At 38.5% G+C, this 23,445-nt stretch overlaps 1 protein-coding gene across 2 annotated transcripts in view; it reads right to left on the minus strand.

Moving 5' to 3' along the window:
• The window catches only part of FSIP1 (fibrous sheath interacting protein 1), a 193,451-nt gene that overhangs the window by 164,564 nt on the left and 5,442 nt on the right, over positions 1-23,445 (minus strand). For both annotated transcript variants that reach the window (XM_038009827.2, XM_008017084.3), the window contains exons 2-5: positions 22,163-22,295; positions 16,215-16,398; positions 11,371-11,525; positions 9,507-9,600 (exon numbers count right to left, since the gene is read on the minus strand). In XM_038009827.2, the coding sequence (XP_037865755.2) occupies positions 9,507-9,600; positions 11,371-11,525; positions 16,215-16,398; positions 22,163-22,288 (559 nt within the window). In that variant the 5' untranslated portion in view covers positions 22,289-22,295. The remainder of the gene's footprint in view (positions 1-9,506; positions 9,601-11,370; positions 11,526-16,214; positions 16,399-22,162; positions 22,296-23,445) is intronic.

The following is a 23,445-nucleotide window of genomic DNA, read 5'->3' on the forward strand; positions in this document are numbered from 1 at the left end:
GGTGATGAAACCACTAACCAAAGCAGAGAAAACATATAAAAGAAGAAATAGGGAGGCCGGGCGCGGTGGCTCAAGCCTGTAATCCCAGCACTTTGGGAGGCCGAGACGGGCGGATCACGAGGTCAGGAGATCGAGACCATCCTGGCTAACACGGTGAAACCCCATCTCTACTAAAAATACAAAAAACTAGCCGGGCGAGGTGGCGGGCGCCTGTAGTCCCAGCTACTCGGGAGGCTGAGGCAGGAGAATGGTGTAAACCCGGGAGGCGGAGCTTGCAGTGAGCTGAGATCCGGCCACTGCACTCCAGCCCGGGTGACAGAGCGAGACTCCGTCTCAAAAACAAAAACAAAAAAAAAAAAAAAAAAAGAAGAAATAGGTTTCAACAATGGGGAGGAAGAAGGAAAGAAAAAGAAGAAAACCAGCAGGGAATAATAAATCCAGTAAAAAATGTACTATGCTATGAGAGGTCATTGTGTCAGATTCTACAGAGATGTCAAGTACAATCAAAACTGGAGGTATGCCATTAGATTTCGAATTTAGGAGGACCACTTTCATAGTGTAACAGTAGAAAATACAGACATGGAAAAGTTAAGAAGTAAATGGAAGTTGACCAGGTAGCACCAAGAGATGTGGACTATTCTCTCAACAAGTCTGACCTCTAAGGAGAAGAGGGAAACTGAGTGGTGTCTGTTTTAGAGTAAGGTTTAAAAAAAAATGTGGAAAAAGGCTTATTTGTATGTTTTGCTGGTCATTCACTGGTTCAACAGCTTTTCAATTCTGTTTTAGGACTAGAAGAGTTAAACATGGTAAGTTGAAGGAAAAGAGCCAGAGAGATTGAAGCCTTTTTCCTCATTTTTTTACTCTAAAGAAGCTCCAGATGAAAAATGGAATGGCTGACAAACCAACAGCCAGTGAAAGGGATGGGATGTTACTGATTTTGGCCTCAGAGGATAAGAGTACCTTCCCTTCATCTAAACTTAGAGGGAAGAGGCAGGGGATGGATGAGCATAGTCAGGATGAAGCTTAGAAACGGAAGGAAAGAATCTGAAGGAATTCCTACCCTGTAGATTCATTTTCTCTGGAAAGGAAGACCAAACAACACAGTGAAGGAAAGTCTCACAGAAGATGGGAGACGAAGCAGTTAGTAACAGTTTGGAATCACCATTTTGGAGAATGCAACAGAGATTGCTAAGCAATGCTGAGACTCCAACGAAACCAAAACCCAAAATCCTTACCTGTGTCAGTCAGCACAGTTATGTGATTTCCTTCCTCTATCCTCTGCATATCAGAGTAGAAAGAGACTACCAAATTTTCTTTGAGTATTTAACCAAGCATGCAAAAGCAGAAGTACCACATACATGAATTTCACAGAAAAGGCACCTAGAAGGAAGTAGTCTCAAATTTTAAAAAGCCTAATTGGTTAAGATGTTTATGTTTTGTGTTTATATGCATGTATATATTTGGAGCTAGAAACACGAGAGAGAAATGTGACAAAGACAAAAAGAATCACCTCTATCAAAAGCAGACAATAAGCAACCCTGTCACTAGATGTATTTGTCTCAAAGAATATTGAATTCTACCTGTATTCATTAGATAAACGATAGAAACTAAGGGAAAACTCCTGGTGATGTAAACAGTTTTGATTGTTGCAACATGCCTCTAAGAAAACCCAAAAGTGACCCCTCAGTAATGGGATGGGACAGACTTTTAAAATATTTCAGAGATCTCTAGCAAGTACAATATTGTTTACTTCAAAATCCCAGTAAAGTTGAGGTTAGTATGTCTGGATTATAAGGTTCAAATGTGATATAAATCAATTTAATGTTGTTTTCAACTTTCTCTTGGAGTCAAGGCCTCTTTTGTGTTTAGTACCTATAAATAAAAGTAAATGCACTATCCAAACACAGTTATTTTTTTCATTTATTTGCTGTTGCTTATTTGTGATGTTACAAGCGACCTGGGATGGTTTTTGTGTTTTGGAAGCTGAAAACAGGTTGGAAATTGTCATTCAGCCATCAGCCCAAAGTCCTTAAAGTTAATTGTTTGTTTGTTTGTTTGTTTGTTTGTTGGAGATAGGGTTTCACACAGTCACAAATGCTGCAGAACATGGCATGACTACAGTCTCAAACTCCTGGGCTCAAGCAATCCTCCCACCTCAGCCCCCTGATGCTTGGCTAATTTTTAAATATTTTGTACAGACAAGGTCTCGCTATCTTGCCCAGGCTGGTCTCAAACTCCTGGCTTCAGGCAACACTCCTGACTCCACTTCTGAAAGCACTAGGATTACACGCATGAACCACCACACCCAACCTGAAGCTAACTCTTAAATAAGAGGATAAGAAAAACTGACTAGAAAAGAAAAATACCCATCCGAAGAATTTCTCCCTTCGTTTAAAGAGAAAAAATGAAAAGAAAGAAAGTATGTTTGGGTATGTTGGTAGATACGCTGAAATAGGTCTGGCTTTAATAATGTGGTCATGCTTAAAATGATTCTCTCTGAACATAGCTTTCAAGTCCCTTGCAGCTCCAGCTTTCATATCATTAAGTCCACTTAATTTCCATGTTAGAATATCGGGACTAATCTCACATTACAGGAATTGTCTACAGGGCCTACAGCAGTCACGTGACTCCAGAAATACAATGTGAGCTCTACAGGTTTAAGCCAAATATATAATCCAGGAGCTTCAAAATTTTTAAAAGTGCTTTAAGGCTTTTTAAAGTACTTCTTGTGACTAGATGCTGCCACCTACTGACAATTTACAAGTGCCTTAAACTGTGCTGGTAACAAAAAATTATCATAGAGGGAAAAAAGGCAAAATTTTCCTGTTTTCCTAATAACACTTCTAAAAATATTTTATTTAGAAATGTATGACTATATATGATTGCTTAAAGTATTTTTAAATTTTTATACATTTCTCATTAAAACAGTAGCTGAGATCCAATGAGTAATGGGAAATTCATCTCAGTGTAGAACAGATATAAGTAGTTTCATACCACCTTATGATAGTGCCTATGTTGAAATAGCAAGAATATGAGACTTTCAAAAAGTCCATGGAACGAGGTCAAACTGGACTCTTGTGTTTCTAATTATTTCTTTCATACTTGCAGTGAAAATATTCTAATAACAACAAATGTAAGCTGATTATTCCAAAAGTTTCCTCTTTTAGAATAAGGTAATAGTTATGTAGTTCAAAAAAAATTAATGTAATTAGGTTAATAATGCAGCCTAAAGTAAAATGCTAACAACTTTTTTAAGATTAAAAAAAACAGATATGTATGGCAATAAGTGACTCCAAAACATATGTCTATGAAGTAAACAGCAAGCAGGAAATTTCATTAGGGAATTTGGCTTTTCTGTAAAAGAACAATCATCAAAAAGAGATTCTAATTAAATCTGAAGAAGCCAGTAATACAATAATGTTACCTCTTTATTTTGGTGAACCAGTCAACTGTGAACAAATTAAGATAGTCAGTAGCAACAGTGAAGGCAAACAGACATCTGGTTCACCTAACAGTATCTTGTATTCCCTTTTCCTTTAACATTGACCCTGCTTTTGCATCTTACCTGCTTTGTACACACTGCCAATACATAATAACCAAGAAGTCAGAATCTAAAAACTGAAGTTTTAATAATGTCATCATGTTTAAAACAATGATTCTCCTAACATAGCTTTCGAGCCCCTTGTAGCTCCAGCTTTCATATCATTAAGTCCACTTAATTTCCATGTTAGAACATCAGGACTAATCTAACATTATGGGAAGTGTCTAAAGGGCCTGCAGCAGTCACGTGACTCTAGAAATACAATGTGAACCTAGATTTAAGCCAAATATACATGCCAGGAGCTTTAAAAATTAAACACATTGTATAGTTTTGATTTGGTTTTGAAAAAAGGGCAACTGAAAACAAATGTCTTGCCTTCCAGGACCAAAAGTTCACTGGGTAGTGAACTCTGTGACCGAAAAGGTTAATGTTAAAAGGCCACCACAGATCCACTTACAGAGTGGCCTGTCTTACACTGCTTGCTCCAGAGTCAACCACAAGCAGGTGTGGTCTTTCAGAAAAGCCCTATCCACTAGAAAAATCAGTATTTGACTCCTGGTTTCCAAACTATAGATGCTGAGATACTATGACATCCAGAATCTCATTCCTGACACTGTCCATGTTTTTGTTTTTGTTTTTGCTTTTGGGAATAAGGGGTGTAGTCTCATTTCTAGGAAGGTGTAGAATTCCTGATAAACATTGAAGGAAATATATTAGTAAGTTGTACTTTTCCAAACAGGCTATGTTCATATACTGGTCTTTAGACATTTAAATAAATTAAAAAGCAGTTCATAAGCTATAGCTTTAGAGGTGCTCTTGTACTACCTTTTTAAAAAAATAATGTAATTGCTAAACTCAGAAAAAAAACAGATTTGAGAAAAACATGTTATTCCAAAATACTGCCCTAATAAAATGTATTACAAAGACACAATAATCAAAATAGAGTGGTATTAACATCAGCACAGACAGAAATTTTAATGGAATAAAATAGAAAACCTTGAAACAAACCCAGTTCGTACATGATAAAGTTAGCACTTCAAATAAGTGGGGAAATGATGGATTATCTAATAACTGGTCTTGGAATAGCTGGTTAGCAAATTGGGGGAAAAAACTAAATCAACTCTCTACCTCATATCTAATACCAAAATAAATTTCATGTGGGTTAATATTTAAATTTTTTCATTAAATTATAACTGATGAAAGGAAAATATATATTTTTATATAATCTTGAGACATAAAAGGCCTTTAAAAGCAGAGTACCAATGATAACATAAAAGAAATGACTAACTAGAGCAAGAAATTAAAAAAATTAAACTAAAATTTTAAAAAAAAAATGTTTTGGTATTTGTGACAAAGAATTAATATCCTTAATATTTAAAAACGTCTTTCAAATCAATAAAGAATGCCTCACTTTATAAAAGAGCCTAAGACATGACTAGGTAACTCACAACTTGGCTAAACAAAAGAAATCCATAAGCTCCCTGATAATCAGAGAAATACAAATTATTGTGATTCCACTTTAAATAAACAAAGCTTAAAAATAACTACAAAATCCATTGTTGTTGGCATAGAAAAACAACATTCAGATACAATGTGGTAAGAATCTAACTTGATTTCAATAAGTCAACGTGAATAAAAATCTTGTGAAAGTTCAACCGTGGACTAAGTATTTCTCTTATAGGAATGTATTCCAAAGTATACCCATTTTCTATAGCTGCCCTGACAAATTACCACAAATTTGGTGGCTTCAAACAACAGAATTTTATTCTCTCACAGTTCTAGAGGCCAGAAATCCAGAATCAAGGTGTCAACAGTGCCACATTCCCTCCAGAGGTTCTAGAGGAGATTCCGTTCCTCCCTCTTCCAGCATCTGGTGGTTGCCAGCAGGCTTGAGGCTGCATCACTCCAATCTCTGCCTCCGTCTTTGCAGTACCTTTTCCTCTTCCTTATCTACCTCTTCTCCCTCCATCTCTTTCTGATAAGCCTACCTAAATTCTGATGGAATTTAGGGCCCATCTCAATATTCCAGGACTTAATCACATCTGCAAAGACCCTTTTTCCAAATAAGGTAACATTTACAGGCTCTAGAGATAGGACATAGAAATCATGTTTAAAACAATGATTCTCCTAACATAGCTTGGGGGATTGAGATGGATTTTTTTCAGCCTACCACAGAAGGTAATCTTTGCAATAATTGACTAATGATGTCATTGCAACATTATGTGTAATTTTAAAAATTGAAAACCTAAAGGAATAATCTAAATGTTCAATAGAAGGGTATTAGTTAAACAAATAATGGCACATCCATCTCATGAATTAATGTATAATCATTAAAAGTAATGCTGACGCACAGTGTTCCAGTTATCTATCGTTGCATTAAAAAATCACCCCAAATCTAGTGGCATACGGTAATAATTATTTCAGGCAATAATACTTATTGATGCTGAAATTAGTAGGTGAAAGCTGGAGAAGAAACAGGATATTTGCGTAGTCTTAAAGTATCTCCCCCCAGATATGTATTAATTGTAAAATTAAAAAATAGTAATTTTACAGTGGAGGAAACCAGCAGACACCATCTGAATAATGCAATCAAGGTGAAACATTACCGATAACGATATATAACAGCATCAGGTACACCAAGTGCGATCGACTGAGAAGGGCACATAACTTCCAGAGCATGCTTGCCAAAATTCGTAACTTTCATCTAATCATGAGAAAACATCACATAAACCAAAACTGAAGGATATTTCACAAAACAGCTGACCAACACTCTCCAAAAGGGTCAACATCACGACAGACAAGGAAAGACTGAGGAACTATCACATAGTGGAGGAGATTAAGGAGACATGACAACAAAATGTAACATGGGATCTTGGATTGGATACTAGTAAGTAAAAAGGACATTAGTGGGAAACCTGGTCAATTTTTAAGAAAGTCTATACTTTAATGAATGGTATTGCACCAATGTTGATTTCTGAGTTTCGATCACTATGGTTATGTAAGATTAGGAGAAGCTGGGAGGAAGGGTATACGGAATTCTGTACTACTTATGCAAATTTCCCATAAATTTAAAATTATTTCAAAATAAAAAGTAAAAAACAAAACTTAATGGCATACAACAAATACGCAGAAAATGCTCAACCTCACTAATCATTCAGGAAATATAAATTAACCATGATGAAATATCATCTCACTCCTGTCAGAATGGCTATCACCAAAAACACAAGAGATAAAGTGTTGGTATGGATGTGGATTAAAGGAAACCCTTGCATTCTGTGGGTGGGAATGTAAATTACTACAGCCATTATGGAAAAGTGTATGGAGGATTCTCAAAAAACTAAAAATAGAATTACCATATGATCCAGAAATCCCACTTCTGGGCATTTACCCAAAAGCTTTGGAATTCGTTTGTCAAAGAGATGTCTGCTCTCCCATGCTCACTGCAGCACTACTCACAATAGCCAAGTTACAGAACAACCTAAGTATCCACCAACAGATGAATGGATAAAGAAAATGTGGTATATATACACCACGGAGTACTTTTCAGTCTTTCAAAAGAAGGAAATTCTATCATTTGCAACAACATGAACAGAATTAGAGGACATTATGCCAAGCATAAACCAGACACAAAAAGACAAATACTGCATGTTCCCATTTATATGTGGAATCCAAAACAATTGTACTCAGAGAAGCAGAGTAGAATGGTGGTTACCAGAAGCTGGAGGATGGGAAAATGAGAAAATAATGGCCAAAGGGTACAAAGTCTCAGTTAGACAGGAGGAATAAGGGTTTTTCTTTGAGATCTATTACAAGGCGTGGTAGATGTCATCAATAATGATGTATTGTACATTTCAAAATTGCTAAGAGACTAAATTTCAAATGGTCTCACCATAAAAGATGTTAAGTATTTGAGGTGATGGATAGGCTAATTAGCTCGATTTAATTATTCTATATTGTATTAATAAATCATAATATCACTTTGTATCTCATAAATATAAATTATCAATTTACAACAAAAAATTTTTTAAGTTAATGGCACAAAACAGTGAACATTTTATTATGCTCTTGCTTCTGTGGGTCAGGAATTTGATGGACACAGCAGAAACAATTTATCTCTGCTCCACTATGAATGGGGCCTCAGATGGCTGGGTAGCTCCCTTTGGCTGGAAATGTCTGGAGTAGGTCAGGGGGCCATATATCTAGCCTTGGTTATTCTCTGCATTGTGTTTGCTGGAGCTGAAATGTCCAAGCTTGCTCCTTTCTTCAGTGTCTGCATTGAAACTGTTGAATAGTCAGCGTATCGGTTTCCTAGGGCTGCTATAACAATTTACCACAGGCTGGGTGGCTGCAAACAACGGAAATTTATTCTCTACAGTTCCAGAAGCTAGATATCTGAAATCAAAGTGTCAGCAGAGCATTCCTTCTGAATTGTTCCTTGTATCTTCCTAGCTTCTTTTGGGTTCCAGCAATCCTTGCATTCCTTGGCTTGTAGCTACATCCCTCTATCTTCACACAGCCTTCTTCCCTGTGTCTTTATGTCTCTTTGTGTCCTCTCCTCTTCTTTGAAGGCCCACCCTAATCCAATAAGACTTCATCTTAACTAAGTCTCTGCAAAGACCCTATTTCCAAAAAAAGACACATTCCGAGGTTCCAAGTGGACATGAATTTGAGAGACATTACCAAAATCATGATAGCCAGGAACTGGCTACAGTCGTCTTCTCTCTGCATAGCCCCTCCATATGGCTTGCCTGGGGTCTCTCACAGCATGGCAGCCTTGGGCAGCCTGACCTCTTACATAATGGCTGGCTTTCCTCTGAGTGAGCATTTGAAGAGAAGCAGAAACTGCCTGTCTTCTTAAAGACAAGGCCTGGAAATGGCATAGTGTCATTTTTGCTGTAATATATCAATCAAAGTTGTTCCAGGCTAGCCAAGACCGAAATGGGAGGGAGAAATGGACTCCATCTCTAAATGAGGAGGAGAATGAACACAAATAAAGGGAAGGAACTAATGGCAGCTGTTTGGAAACAAACGACCACACACATCTATTATTGACAGCTAAAGGTGCTCCAGAAATACAAACTAGTCGGGAAAAGGTTACAAAATACCATATACATATATAATTTGATCCTATTTTTCTTCTCAAAATATCTATATGGATATTTGCATTAAACACATCTCAAAAGATAAACAGTAAACTAAAATATTAATATTGGTTATCTCTACAAGTTGAGAATTTAGCTGATAGTAATACTTTTGTTTAACCAATATTTTCCCATGTAGATTACACACGTGTTACTTCTGTAACAAAACAGAAGATGCAAAAAGTAAATGATCGATGAATTTAATATAGGCCAGATTAGTATTTTTTGATGTTTCAACTAGGATATATAAAAACACAAAATGTTTCTAATCCCTAAAATTTTCACCATCATAAAAATGGGTTAAAGGTTACATGACTCCATAATATTTCTGTTTCCAAAAAAGAAGATTCACAAATATACATAGAAAGCAAATTAGAAAGGTAGAAATAAATGTGCAGAATTGGTTCATCTCAAATAAACAGGACTGTGAGAGACCAGGAAATAGGACAAATCAGTCATAGATTTTAACAAAAGGCGTTCCACAGGCTCGTAAGCAGTTAGGGAATTGTATGCAGAAAGTGGGATCTAGAGACACCTAAAAGAGACAAGAAGTAAAGGCAATGACATACTTCTGTCTGTTTCCCAGTTTGTCCCTGCCCTGTCCCCCTTACTGTCAAGCAGACACAAACACTTAAAGACACCGAAACATACCGAAGCTTGGAGTAGTTTCATATAATCCTACCTAATGTGATCAATTATTTCCCTAAAGAACAGTCAAACTCACAAAGAACAGGACAGAAAAATTGGATTGAGAATTTTACTTTAATCCAAACATTCTATGACTCAGATAAAAACAAAGCTGAATGACATCTCCATCTACTCACCAATAGTTTCTTCAGACACGGCAGTCAGAGATAAAAATTTTTTTGTATTTTCCATCTCCTCTTTACTTTGCCAAGCTTCACTATATTTTGCAGACTAATGAAAGAAAAATTTAAATTTAAACATGGGAAAAGAAGGCAACTATAATCATTGATTTTTAAAATTCCAACACAGCTCCCAGTCACATACATACAAATGAGAAGTCTCAGACTTTTTTTCTTTTCTTTTTTTTTTTTTTGAGGAAATCTGTAAATGTTCTCCGTTCTCACAAAATTCTGTCAACGGGTATTCCCAGATAGAGTCAGAGTATACACCTATCATTATATGATAATTACCTTGCTTAAAGTATCATAAGTTTCTGCTTGATATTTTTATAATTAGTGAGTAACCTAAAGATACACCATCAAATTAAAAAATTTCAGACATTTCAAGATTGTTACTATATTTTATTATGTTTCCATTTATAATTCTTGCTTCGAAGGAAATAAAAACTTGCTTTAAGATTCAATAGCAAAAAGTGATAGGCTAACTTTTTCTGCTAAAATTTCCAGAAACGATTTATCTAGTTTAAAGCATTGCATTGTGGATGTTTCTTTCTTTCAATCCCTATGGACTTCCTGGGAACCTCATAAAAATGTATTTTTAATTACTACATTTTTAATTCATATTATTGTCTAGGAACTTTCCCAGAAGTCAGTCAACTGTTCAAGGAGGGCTTTTCAAAAACAACCAATCTCTTATTACACACGGTTCCTTATCTTAAAGGCGCTTTGCTTTGAGGGTCAAAATTCAAGTATGAGTCAGTGGCTATACACCAAGTCAATGCCACCATCTAGTCAACTTCAAGCCCCCAATATTATAGAGACTAAGAGGTCCAAGAAGGCCAAGGAAAGTTAGGAGCACCAGGAATTTGTTGAGATAGAAGCAAACGAGGTATGGTCCTAGACCTCAAGCACTTTACAGCTTCCCAAAGATCTTGACCAGCACAGGAAACAGTCAACTCCCCAAAACTTGTTTGTCACAAAGGTTTACCCAAATAATGAAGCTAACCAGAGGGTTAAACTGTGTCTATTTATCTCCAAACTATAAGGCTGCTGAAGAGAAAGCAGACATACATACTTGATGAAAGCAGCTATTACACCTCTTCCTATTCCAGAGATGGAGGGGCCCAGCACTTTACCAGCCTGCTGCTGGTAAGAGACGTGGTACCCTGGGCCTGTCCCTGGGGAGATGAACACGCCAGTGCAGTGCTTGAAATCTGAATGCTACAGACAAAGTTTTCTTCTCAGGTTCCAGAAAAATATCACCCCTATGACTGCTTCATATACACACATATACATATCACTGCCACCACCTCCACAAAAAAAAGCAATAAAGCCAGGCCACAGTAACACCATGGTCCATGATTTTCTTACTCAACTCATAGAGGAAATTCTTTTTTTCTATATATATAGAAAATATATATTATATATGTACATTAAAAATATATTTTTTTTATTTTTTTATATACATATATATATATATATATTTTTTTTTTTAGTGCCTCACTCTGTCAGCCAGGCTGGAGTGCAGTGACATGATCATAGCTCACTGCACAGCCTTGAACTCCTGGGCTCAAGCAATCCTCCCACCTCAGCCTCCCGAGTAGCCAGGGCGACAAGCACGCACTACCATGCCTGGCTAATTTTTTAATTTTTTTGTACACATGGGGTCTCTTTATGTTGTTCAGGCTGGTCTCAAACTCCCAGCCTCAAGCGATCCTCCTGCCTCAGCCTTCCTAAGTGCTGAGATTACAGGCATGAGGCACCATGCCCAGCCAGGAGAATTTGTTTCTTACATGTCAGCATAAGGTTAGAGAATTCTTACCTTAATTTCTTCCCACAGCTTTATTCTCATTTCTAGACCTTGCTTCTTAATTTCTTTTTCTCTGTGTTGTTTCTTTGCCAATATTTTATCAAGTTTTTTCATCTTCTGAATAGCATCTTGAAGTTGAGAATCTAATTCTTCTAATTTGTGTTCATCTATATTGTGTGGAAAGTAAAAATAGGTCTGAAGTATAGTAAAATTATAAAGTTTTGTTTCATTCTTACAATTTCTTTCATTCAACAAATATTTATGGCTTATAATAATAACTACTATACTGGTACCATGTATCTCGATTTACAAGGTGCTTTCACATGTATTTGTTTATATAATTACCTAACAACCCTATGAAATAGACAGTTATCTCTATTTTACAGTTGAGATAACTGGGTCCTTTCAAATAGGTAACAAATTATAGCACTGGACTCAGAAGTGATTCTCATGATTTTAAATCCCAAATTCTTTCTCCTTCATTCACTTCATACACTTTCTATGTTCATGACTAAGAAACAGAAAATAAAGAATAAGACAAGAATCCTGTCCTAAAGCTGCTTCAGTCTAACTGAAAGAGAAGGCGTGTACACAAATGGCTACAGTAAAAAGCGTATGTCTTCAGTGACACAAAGTGGTTGCAACACATAGAAAGAAGAAAAACTCAAACAAGTACTCCATGTAGCTTGTATCGTTTTTCTGTGCTGCTTCCTTCATTCCAATTTCTTGAAGTACCTAAAAAGGTTCTTGAATTGTAGATAATTAGATAATCCATAGTAACTTATTTGAAATTAAGGACACTTTAGAACTTCTGTCATTAACTTATGATTAATGATAATAATAACTAACATATATAGAGTTACCTGATAGGCACAGTTTTAAGTGCTTTATTTTTAAGCATTATATCATTTAATGCTCATATTAACCCTCTGAGGTGGTATAATCACTGTTCTCATTTTACAAATTAGTAAACTGAAGCTATTTTGTAACTGAGTTACACGTATGTCCAAGGTCATATAACAGGTAAATGCCAGTCAGATTCCACCCAAATCTGTCTATCTGCAGAGCCAAAGCTCTTAGCCTCTTAGCCACAGATGATATTCTCTCTTTTTAAATCTGATGAAAGCTGATAATCCAGCAATGAATGAGCATGAATGCTCAAATAGTAAGTCTCAGCCACCCCAGGATAGATCATTAGAAGTGGCATATTGTGCTAAGTAAGGCCAAATTTATCAACTTTTGAAAACCCAAAGAGTTCAGTGATGTTTCCCTATAATGGACATCACTTCTTCTTCTTCTTTTTTTTTTTTTGAGAGACAGGATCTCATTCTGTCAGGCTGAAGTGTGGTGGCATGATCATAGCTCACTGCAACCTCGAACTCCTGGGCTCAAGCAATCCTCCCACATCAGCTTCTGAATAGCCAGAGCCAAGACTACAGGCGCATGCCGACATACTTGGCTAATTTAAAAAAAAAAAAAAAAAAGAAATTTTAGAGATAGGGGTCTCACTATGCTGCCCAGGCTGGTTTTAAACTCCTGGGCTTAAGTGATACTCCTGCCTGGGCCTCCCAAATGCTGGGATTACAGGTACGAGCTACTGCTCTTAACTTCCTAATTTCCTTCTAAAGGAAAAAAAGAAAGAGGAAAGCAACTTATCCAAAAAGAATACTGATACTATTAAGAAGGAGGTTCCTGGAATCTTATTGCTTATGTACGTCAAAAGCAACACCTTCTAGTTCTCATTCCCAACTGCCAATCCTAGCATTCTCAGGCTCTGTCAACATAGGTAGTCTATATAGCAGGCATTTTGAAGTAACCCATTCAGTACTAAAACCATATAAACAAATCCAATGTAAACTGTGTCAACAGCTAACCTCAATTATAATATCTTAGATACGGGAAGGGGACAGGGAAGTGCTGGGTAGAAAAAGGTAGGGTCCCTGGTGAGGGCTCTACCCTTGGGCCTGTACCCACGGACCTAAATGAGAACAGGCACTCCTATTTTCACGCCCAAATATTGCATTTTCCAAGACCACTCTGGCCCACCATGCCCCCATCCTGTACCCCTATAAACCCAAGACCTTTAGCATACACGACACAAGTGGCTGAGGAATAGAGGAACACACCAGCAGACACCAGCAAACCAGTGACTGCGGAACAATGCAGATGCCAAGGGGAGTTCAGTCAGAGGCAGTTCGAGGAGAGTTCAACCACCAGGCAGCCCGACTCCAGGGGAAGACCACCTTCCCACTCCATCCCCCTTCCAGCTCCCCATCCATCTCACTGACAGCTACCTCTACCACTCAACAAAACCTTGCACTCATCCTCCAAGCCAACATGTGATTCGATTTTTCCAGTATACCAGAGCAAGAACCCAGGATACAGAAAGTCCTCTGCCCCTGTGATAAGGCAGAGGGTCTAATTGAGCTGATTAACACAAGCCGCCGGCAGACAGCAAAGCTGAAAAAGCACACTGTAACACTCCCACTGGGCTTTGAGAGTTGTAAACATTCACCCTTAGACGCTGCTGTGGGGTCAGAGCCCAAAAGCACTCCCCAAGTCCTCTGCACCCCCCTCTAGGCGTTTGAGCAGCAAGGCACTGAAGAAGTGAGCGCACCCCTGTCACACATCCTGCAAGGGGGATAAGGGAACTCTCCCATTTCACCTTGTTTCCTGAAAACCATAATCCTGAGTCACCTGACCTAACAATGAGAGCTGATCTCATCCCAAACATACTCTAAATCACAGCTCTCAAACTTTTTCTCAGCTCCCCTTTACAGCCTTAAAAATTATCGAGAACCCAGCTGGGCGCGGTGGCTCACACCTGTAATCCCAGCACTTTGGGAGGCCAAGGCGGGTGGATCACGAGGTCAGGAGATCAGACCATGCTGGCTAACACAGTGAAACCCCGTCTCTACTAAAAATACAAAAAATTAGCCAAGCGTGGTGGCAGGCACCTGTAGTCCCAGCTACTTGGGAGACTGAGGCATGAACCCAGGAGGCAGAGCTTGCAGTGAGCTGAGATCACACCACTGCACTCTAGCCTGGGTGAAAGAGTGAGACTCCGTCTCAAAAAAAAAAAATTATTGAGAACCCATAGTAACTTTTCTTATGTGGGTTATAGCTATTGATAATGAACATATTAGAAATGAACACTGAAAAGTATTGTAAATATTTACTTATTAATTCACTTTCAAAAATAAAAAAACATGCTATTACTAATTATGTTAACATAAGTATCACATTTTATGACAAATAACTATATTGTCAAAAAATTAGTGAGAAGAGTGGTATTGTTCAAATTTGCAATATCTGGATGAAGGGAAGACAGCTGGATTCTCATATTCTCATAGGAAGACAGTCATCCTATTGTAATCTGTTGTTTTGGCTAAAGTATATGCAGAAAATTTGGCCTCACACAGATATATGGTTTAAAAAGGAAGAAGAAATTTAATAGCCTATTCAGATAATTGGATAGTCTTCTTTGATACTACACCAAAACTTAACAGGGGTGGTTTCTTACAGGTTAACTGTTAAGTGAAGTCTGTAATCGAATCAGTGAGCTTTACGTATTTGTTCCATTAAAATCCATGAATCTATATTTCATGTTGAATGGATCTTTTATCCTACATTGATCATTTGGAAAACAGTGGTTAACTAAATTATGCAGACCTTCAACCTGTTAACACATTTCATTACACAAAGGCATCAGTTAATATTGCCACCAGTTTTTATAAGAAAATTCTAAGTATTGGAAAGCTATCAACCTCACAGTGACATATGCAGTTTTCCAAAACTGTAATTTTCACTCGAAAGCTCAAATTTTACCACTGGCAACAAATACTGTCAGTAGTTATCCTCGAAGTAACATGTTTATTTTCTTAAAAAGAAGTCTACCAAATACCCATCTGAATGATAATTGTCATTCTTTCAATTAAAAATGGTGTTCCATTACAAAAGTGGCCAGTTCAGCTCTCAACTCCAACCATCACAAAAGTACTTTTCTTCAACACAGCCTTCAAACTTCGGCATACAGCATAATTGCTTTATGTATACTTCCCATTTTACCCCACAGGATGTTAAGAAGATGCATATTTAAGGGTCAAAATTTCATAAAATTGATAGTTTTTACTGATTCCTAGCCAGTGACACTGGCTATTTCTTTTTCCTGTCAGTGCCTGGTTGCAAAGAATACAATGACTACTAGAACATTTTGGTGCCATTGTCCGGATTCATGATAAAGCACCAGCAATTCTGCTCACCATTCCTTTTATACCATCAGTGCAAATGTCAGTATGGTGGACACAAAGGCAAACAGCATCTCAGTATTACCATGAAAACAGCTTTCACCTTGCAGAGCCCCTGCAAGGGTCTCAGGGACACATTCTCCCACCATATCCCCAGGGCTCTGCAGACCACTTTTTGAGAAACACTATTCTAATTCAATCTGACTAGAATTAATTTATCACTATAAAAAATGTCATTTTATAAAATCCAAATGTTACTGGGTGGGACAATCCCTACAAATTATAGCATATATTTTATTGTACAATTTTAGTCATCAAAAAATCAATAAATTGCATCATAAAATGCAGAAATACTCCCTACTTGATTAATGTACAATGACCACAATAACTATTTTATTAAATGACGTATTTTGTTATATTTCCAATATAAGTATATTTAAGGGCTCTTAATATTCTTATAAATAAAAAGTGGTGATTGCTTGCTCACAAATATTGTATGTCATTTTTGGTTTATTATTTCTACTCAGTTGATAAAAACACAGGTAATACTAACACCTTCAATATAACATTTGTAATTATCATTAGCCAATCACCTAGTGATTATCCTACCTGAACACTCAGGGATTATCTGATGTTGAACCAAATCCAGATCTTCATCTGATCCCTCTTCAGCCAATTTTATTTTCTCAGAGCAGCTTTCACGCTTATCATCATTACTAGTTCTTCTGTTCTCTGTATTACTGCTTTCGGAGTGGTCCTCTTTACCAGAGTTCAAGTTGCTCGCAGTATCAACCTAAAAATAATTTCCAAAAAAACACAGTTTCCAAAAATACTGTATTTTTTTAAACTTTGCATTTCTAGAATGTTTTGACACTAATGGAAGCAGATGGAGAATGTACATAAATGCAATACACTAGCATTAAAGTATTCTAGAAATATAACACTCTAATTAAACATAATTTAACTACACAAGTCCATGTAATAACATTTGCACCATTCTCCAGCAATCCCTAGCAATAATGGAGAAGAGTCTACATCAGTCCTGAAGGGAACTGCTATCTGCCGGGCTCTGGGATAAGGCACAACAGGCCTGCTCCTTGAAGTTACACTGGGATGGGCAGTTAAAGGTCTAATACGACAGCCACTTGCCACATGTGGCTACAGAATGGTTGAAAAGTGGCTAGTCTGAGTTGAGATGCGCTTCCTAGTGAGAGTCTCCTAATCAGAACCCTGTGTTTTGGTCATTTATTTTTTTTCTATGATATTCACAGTTTTTCTATTTCATTTTAGTTTCCCTTTACATTTTAGCAAAGTTCATTTTGAAAACACCACTTGACACAGTTGTGTTTTCCCCAGAGAGAACAGAAAAGGACCTCCCTGGCCGGGTGAGGGAAAAGCAGGGATCAGAGACCCTGGGGTTGGTAAACTGTGAGGAAAATCACTTCAGAAGTTAACACAGCCACAGGGAGAGAGACAAGGCCTCCGAGAGAGAGTCAGCCCCTTCTCAAAGGAGCACCTTTCCCCTCCCAACGGACAGACTGTCTCCTCCAGCCCATCTGCTCTAAGCCCTCGGTAGGTTTTGTGTTCTCTCTGCACCACATGCTCAACCATCCACCACAATCTGCAGTCCCCTCTCGTGAATCCCCAGGTTGGAAGACGGGCAGTGCTGAGAATGAAACTGCCAGGAATGCAGGCCTGCATGGGGATGTCCCTGCCTGAGCCAGGACATAAACGCAGCAGAACTGAGCTGACTCGGTGGTAATAATCACAGCCATCATTTACTGAAGAATTACTATCAGCCATGGCCTGCCTCACTCACTCCTCACAATGACCCTATGGTGTAGGTTTCACTGCCATGAATTAACAGAGAAGAAAACAGACCTAGCCAAAAATGAAACTAGTGAAGGCCCAATTTATACATTAGCAAAATAGTGTTTGCTTTGTGTAATCTGGGAGGTGGTTAAACAGGGTTCCCTAATCAAAAACATATTTCTGCCAAAGGTCAGAAAAAGCCTGGACTTCCACAATATCCAGTTAATCCTTAAGGCCTTCTGTCCTGTGAAAATGCTAACCTTTCTGGGAGAAGCTGCACAAGTTCTATCCGTCATTTATATTGGTATAAATGAACTTAGCAGACCTTCCTCTGAGGCTGGGTTTCACATGGGGGAATAAAGAATACACAAAAGGTAACTAGATGGATAGCACACTTCAGGGCACCCCAAGACTTTTCACACCCATCATCTCATATGATCCTAACTCAGAAAGAGCAGAAGGTAATGAGGCACGAAGGTGAAGCTGGAGAACTAAGCAAATTACACAAATTTTCCCACAGTTTCCCACCCCACTAGCTACCAACTGTCTTCCCTATCCCATTGCCCACTGGCCTCTCTATTCCTAACCCCCTTGCTCTTCTGTCCTGTGGTCTATATGTATGATTTTTCTCTCTTCCTCATTCTTAACACCACATCCCACCTCTATACATATGTGTGTGTGTGTGTGTGTGTGTGTGTGTGTGTGTGTGTATATCTCTTTTGGACAGGGTCTCACTCTGTTGCCAAGGCTGGAGTGCAGTGGCGTGATCACGGCTCACTGCAGCCTCAGCCTCCTGGGCTCAAGCAATCCTCCCACCTCAGCCTCCCCAACTAGCTGGGACCACAGGTGCATGCCACCACACCCAGCTAATTTTTGTATTTTTTAATAGAAATGGGGTTTCACCACATTGCCTAGGCTGGTCTCAAACTCCTGGGCTCAAGCAATCCACCCTCCTTGGCCTCCCAAAGTGCTGAGATTACAGGCGTGAGCCACCGTGCCCCATCTATTTTTATTCTTTGAGATGGAGTCTCGCTCTGTTGACCAGGCTGGAGTGCAGTGTTGTGATCTCAGCTCACTGCAGCCTCCGCCTCCTGGATTCAAGCAATTCTCCTGCCTCAGCCTCCCAAGTAGCTGGGATTACAGGCACCCACCACCACACCCGGCTAATTTTTGTATTTTTAGTAGAGATGGGATTTCACCATGTTGGCCAGGCTGGTCTCGAACTCCTGGGCTCAAGCAATCCTCCCACCTCGGCCTCCCACAGTGCTGGGGTTACAGACGTGAGCCACCGCGCCCAGCCCCACCTCCATTTTTCATGGCTCCACGTCCCCTACTCCATACCTTTACCTTAATCGCAGGAAACACAAATGCCTCATGAAACCCCTTCCTAATATTTAGATTCCTACTTGAAACCCATGAGATTTTTACACAAAGTACAACTATTGGTTCTTTAAAAAAAAAAAGTTCATAAGCAACAACAAGCCAAAATTTTTAGAATGAGAAATATATTATCACTAAACACATGTCACTAAAACCCTAATATTTTAAGCTCATTTTCTGCTGTGAAAAAAAATATTCAGTAAGAATTTAATAAAAGACAAATCTGAGCAATAAAACTAACCAGCACACCAAGATTTATTACTCAAACAAAATGTAAGGTTTTCTAGACGCTGAATGATTTGCAATCAGCAGTCAGCATACAACATATTTGTAGCTTTCTTCCTCAATCTAAGGTGAACCTTGCTGATTTTCTATGAACATGATTAACACAAATCACAACTTTGAAAACTTTGCTTTCAATATAAGTGTCAAAGTTCAGATTGGCTAATAAATATTCTAGAGTTTAACCTGTAGCTTAGCAGGTTGAAATAAAATCTGAGTTTACATGATCACTGATATTCTGCTTGTAATAAGTCTTGAATGAAGTAATATTAATCTATGTATTAAAACATGTATAACTATTAATATCATGAAGTTGCTACTTAAAAAGAATTGTCACCCAGAAATAAATAAGCAGGAATACTAATTCTCTGCTATTCTAAAATTTGCAGTCTGGACAACCTAGTGAGACCCCTGTCTCTACTTAAAATTTTTTAAAAAAGAAATTAGCCACGTGTATTAACATGCATGAATATCAAATGTATTATGTATGCTAGGAGATAAAAGCCAGAGTGAAAAGCTACATACTGTATGATTCCATTTATACAACCTTCTGGAAAAGGAAAAAAAAAAGGGACAGAGAATAGGTCAGTAATGTTAAGGGATTAAGGGTGACACTGGATTATTTACAAAGGAAAAGAATGAAAAAATATTTTGAGGGATGATGGAACAAACTGTTCTATATCTTGATTGTAATGGCAGTTATATCACTCAATCTATTTGCCAAAACTGTACACCAAAAAGTGAATTTTATTGTATGTGAATTTTTTAACTAATAACTAAAAGTTAATAGATCAATTGAGATACAATATTAATACATCAGAAGATTTAATATCACAAAGTTAGAAATTCTCCCCAAATTAATCTGTAAAGTGAAAGCAATTTCAATCAAAACCCCAACCAGATTTTTCAGAACTTAAAAAACTGATCTAAAGTACATATAGGCCAGGCGCAGTGGCTCACACCTATAATCTCAGCACTTTGGGAGGCTGAGGCATGTGGATCGCCTGAGGTCAGGAGTTCAAGACTAGCCTGGCCAACATGGTGAAATCCCATATCTACTAAAAATAGAAAAATTAGGTGGGTCTATTGGTTTGTGCCTGTAGCCCCAGCTATTCAGGAGGCCGAGACAGGAAAATCACTTGAACCCAGGAGGCAGAGGTTGCAGTGAGCCTAGATCACACCATTGCATTCCAGCCTGGGCAAAATAGTGAGACTCAAAAAAAAATAATAATAATACATATAAAAGAGCAAAAAGCCAAGAATAGTTAAGACCGTCCTGAAAAAAAACAATATGGAAAAGCCACTATCAGCTATCAGTAATTATTACAAAGCTGTAAGAGGTAACACACCATATAGTAGTGATGTAGGACTAGATGAAACAAAACTGCATTTTGTACAAAGTCACTTACAGCTAGGGTTCTGGACATACGTTAGGATAATCTGATTCGATGAACCTGCACAAGATTTAGAAAGCACATGTGAGGTAGAAACATCTTCCTAAGTTTCTGATAGGAAGCTGGCAGAAAAATATCAAAGGCAGCCATCTCTGCATGTCTAGTCACCAGCTTTGTGGTTCTGAGGGACCTGGGGCAGTGGCGGAAGCAGCAGCAGCAACTTTCTGATCTCTGGATTACAGCTCTGGTGGCATGACCTAAGAACCCATAATCCAGGGGAAGCCCCCTCCCTGAACTCCCTTTCTTGCTGGTCGTCTGTTGACTTTGAGGTCTTCTGTTGATTTCGAGGAACTAAACTCTTTTTTGCAGTGGGGGAGGTGGAGGGGGAACACAGTCTTACTTTGTCACCCAGGCTGCAGTGCAGTGGCACAGTCGTAGCTTACTACAGCCTTGAACTCCTGAAATCAAGCTATCCTCTTGCCTCAGCCTCCCGAGTAGCTGGGACTATAGGCATGTGCCACCATGTCCCACTAATTTTTTAAATTTTTTGTAGAGTTAGGGTCTCGTAATGTTGCCCAGGCTTTAACTCTTATATTCAATCCCTTTCTGCTTGAAATACCTAGAGTGCTACTCCTGAACCACATCATGACAGACAAAACTCTAAGAGTTCCAAAATGCAGAAGCTAGTCTACAGATTAAAAAAAGAGTATGAATTCATTAACTTGCAAAAATTTTTTTCATTATAATGTTCAAATTATTCATTTCCTAACACCTTAAAAGAAATAAATGAGAAAACTAATGCTTTAAATAAAAAAAAATCAAGTCTAGATATTTTAAGGGAAAAAAAAGGGACTGCTAAAGAAAAAAAAAAAGGTCACAGCCAGATAGTATCTAATAGGGTTTGGCTCTGTGTCCCCACCCAAATCTCATGTCGAATTGTAATTCCCAGTGTTGGAGGAGGGGCCTGGTGGTAGGTGACTGAATCATTTCTGTTATTGTGTTCTCACGAAATTTGGTTGTTTGAAAGTATGTAGCACCTCCTCCTTCACTTTCTCTCTCTCCTCTGCTCCAGCCATGTAGGATGTGCCAGCTTCCCCTTCACCTTCTGCCATGATTGTAAGTTTCCTGAGGCCTCCCCAGCCATGCTTCCTGTACAGCCTATGGAACCATGCAAACCTCCTTTCTTTATAAATTACTCAGTCTCAGGTAGTTATTTTACAGCAATGTGAGAAAGGACTAATACAATATACCTACCAAATATACATCACATGACCTTTACTAAACCATTTTTTTAAAATACTGAACTTTTTTAGGAAGTGTTTTTAGTAAAAGTCAATGGTGGCATATTAGATGTTGGAATACAAAACTTCCTTATAAAGAAAAAAAGAGTCAATGCACAAGTTTTAACAAAGTACAATGTAGAGAAATAAACCACACTCCAAAAAAAGAAAGGAAAAAAAGGAAAGTGGGAGGGAGGGGAGGAGCAGAGGGAGGAGAGAGAGAGAGGGAAGGAATGGAGTAGAGTTTTTCTCAGATTAATCTAGATTAAACCCAAGAAATCTGCAAGTGCTCCCCGAACACACTGTCTAAGGAGAAAATTTAAAATGGGATGTTAACAACCACCTTAGTTTCATCAACTGCTGAGAAGTTGGAGGAAGGAGTTTAAATATTTTCTAAACAGTAAATTACCTTGAGGGATGCTGGTTCTGTTGAGAGTACCTCCAAAGAAGCATTTGAACTTCTGCTCCCAGGGCGTATTCTTGAATTTGAAGCTGGTTTTGAAATTCCATCTAGGTTTCCCTTTATAATATCCATTGAAATCCTGGGACAACAAATAAAATATTTAATACCAAGCGACTTGGATATTTAAATCTTTCATTAGTTAGTGTTAATATCCAATTACTCAGAGGCTTTGTTTTAAAGATTATGTTGTTACTGAAGTCACACTTAAGGGTTCCCCAGCTTCACCGAAAGATATCTTGTGTACACGGATTGTTAAATCTTATGCCACAGTGTACATAAAATATACTGCCCAGGATGTTAGATACTGAATATGGCTAAAAGAGAATGCAGAAGTGAATGCCATCTCAGTTGCTTCCTGGGCCTCCAGGAAAAAACACTTCCTGTGTCCCTGGTCTTCCCCGAGGGAACATTCAGGGGCACCACTGTCTCTCAAGCAAGATCCACTTCATCTTAGTGATTGCTAAGTCCCTCCTGCTACTTTATTTTTTGAAAATGAGTCTCACTCTGTCACTCAGGCTGGAATGCAGTGGCGCGATCTTGGCTCCCCGCAACCTCTGCCTCCCAGGTTCAAGCAATTATCCCTACCTCAGCCTCCCAAGTAGCTGGGATTATAGGAGCCCGCCACCACACCTGGCTAATTTGTGTGTGTGTGTGTGTGTGTGTGTGTGTGTGTGTGTGTGTGTGTTTTTAAGTAGAGACGGGGTTTCGCCATGTTGGCGTCAAACTCCTGACCTCATCTGATCTGCCCGCCTCGGCCTCCCAAAGTGCCCTTGCTACTTTCTTTCGGTTTTGCCTTCTTTTTTTGTAGCCTTGCCCACTCTAGCTCAGCCTTCTTCCCTCTCAGCTCTGATTTCTTCTCTCCCCTGTGGTGCTGCATTTTCATGGAGTACCTAAGCACTGCTCTCATTTTATCAACCCTCCCCTTCTAAAACCCATAATTCTATTTCTACCCTCTGAAGCAAGAGAACAAAATCTACTTCCCTCATTAGAGGACAGATTTTCATTATCTGGCTACACATTACCAATCTATTTAACTATGTTTCATGTGATATTATCCACAGGCCTCTCACCACCCTGGCTGTTCTATATCTAGTGCTATTTCCGGAAGCAGGAAATACCAGGCGGGGTGGCATAAGCTAGAGACACAGTGAGCGATGCTACACAGTGAGCGATGCTGCACATTGATCCTTCCAAACCGTGTGGCCTACCAAGCCCATTCCAGCTCTGTC

Source organism: Chlorocebus sabaeus, chromosome 26 (assembly GCF_047675955.1).
Source record: "Chlorocebus sabaeus isolate Y175 chromosome 26, mChlSab1.0.hap1, whole genome shotgun sequence".
Classification (NCBI taxonomy): domain Eukaryota; kingdom Metazoa; phylum Chordata; class Mammalia; order Primates; family Cercopithecidae; genus Chlorocebus; species Chlorocebus sabaeus.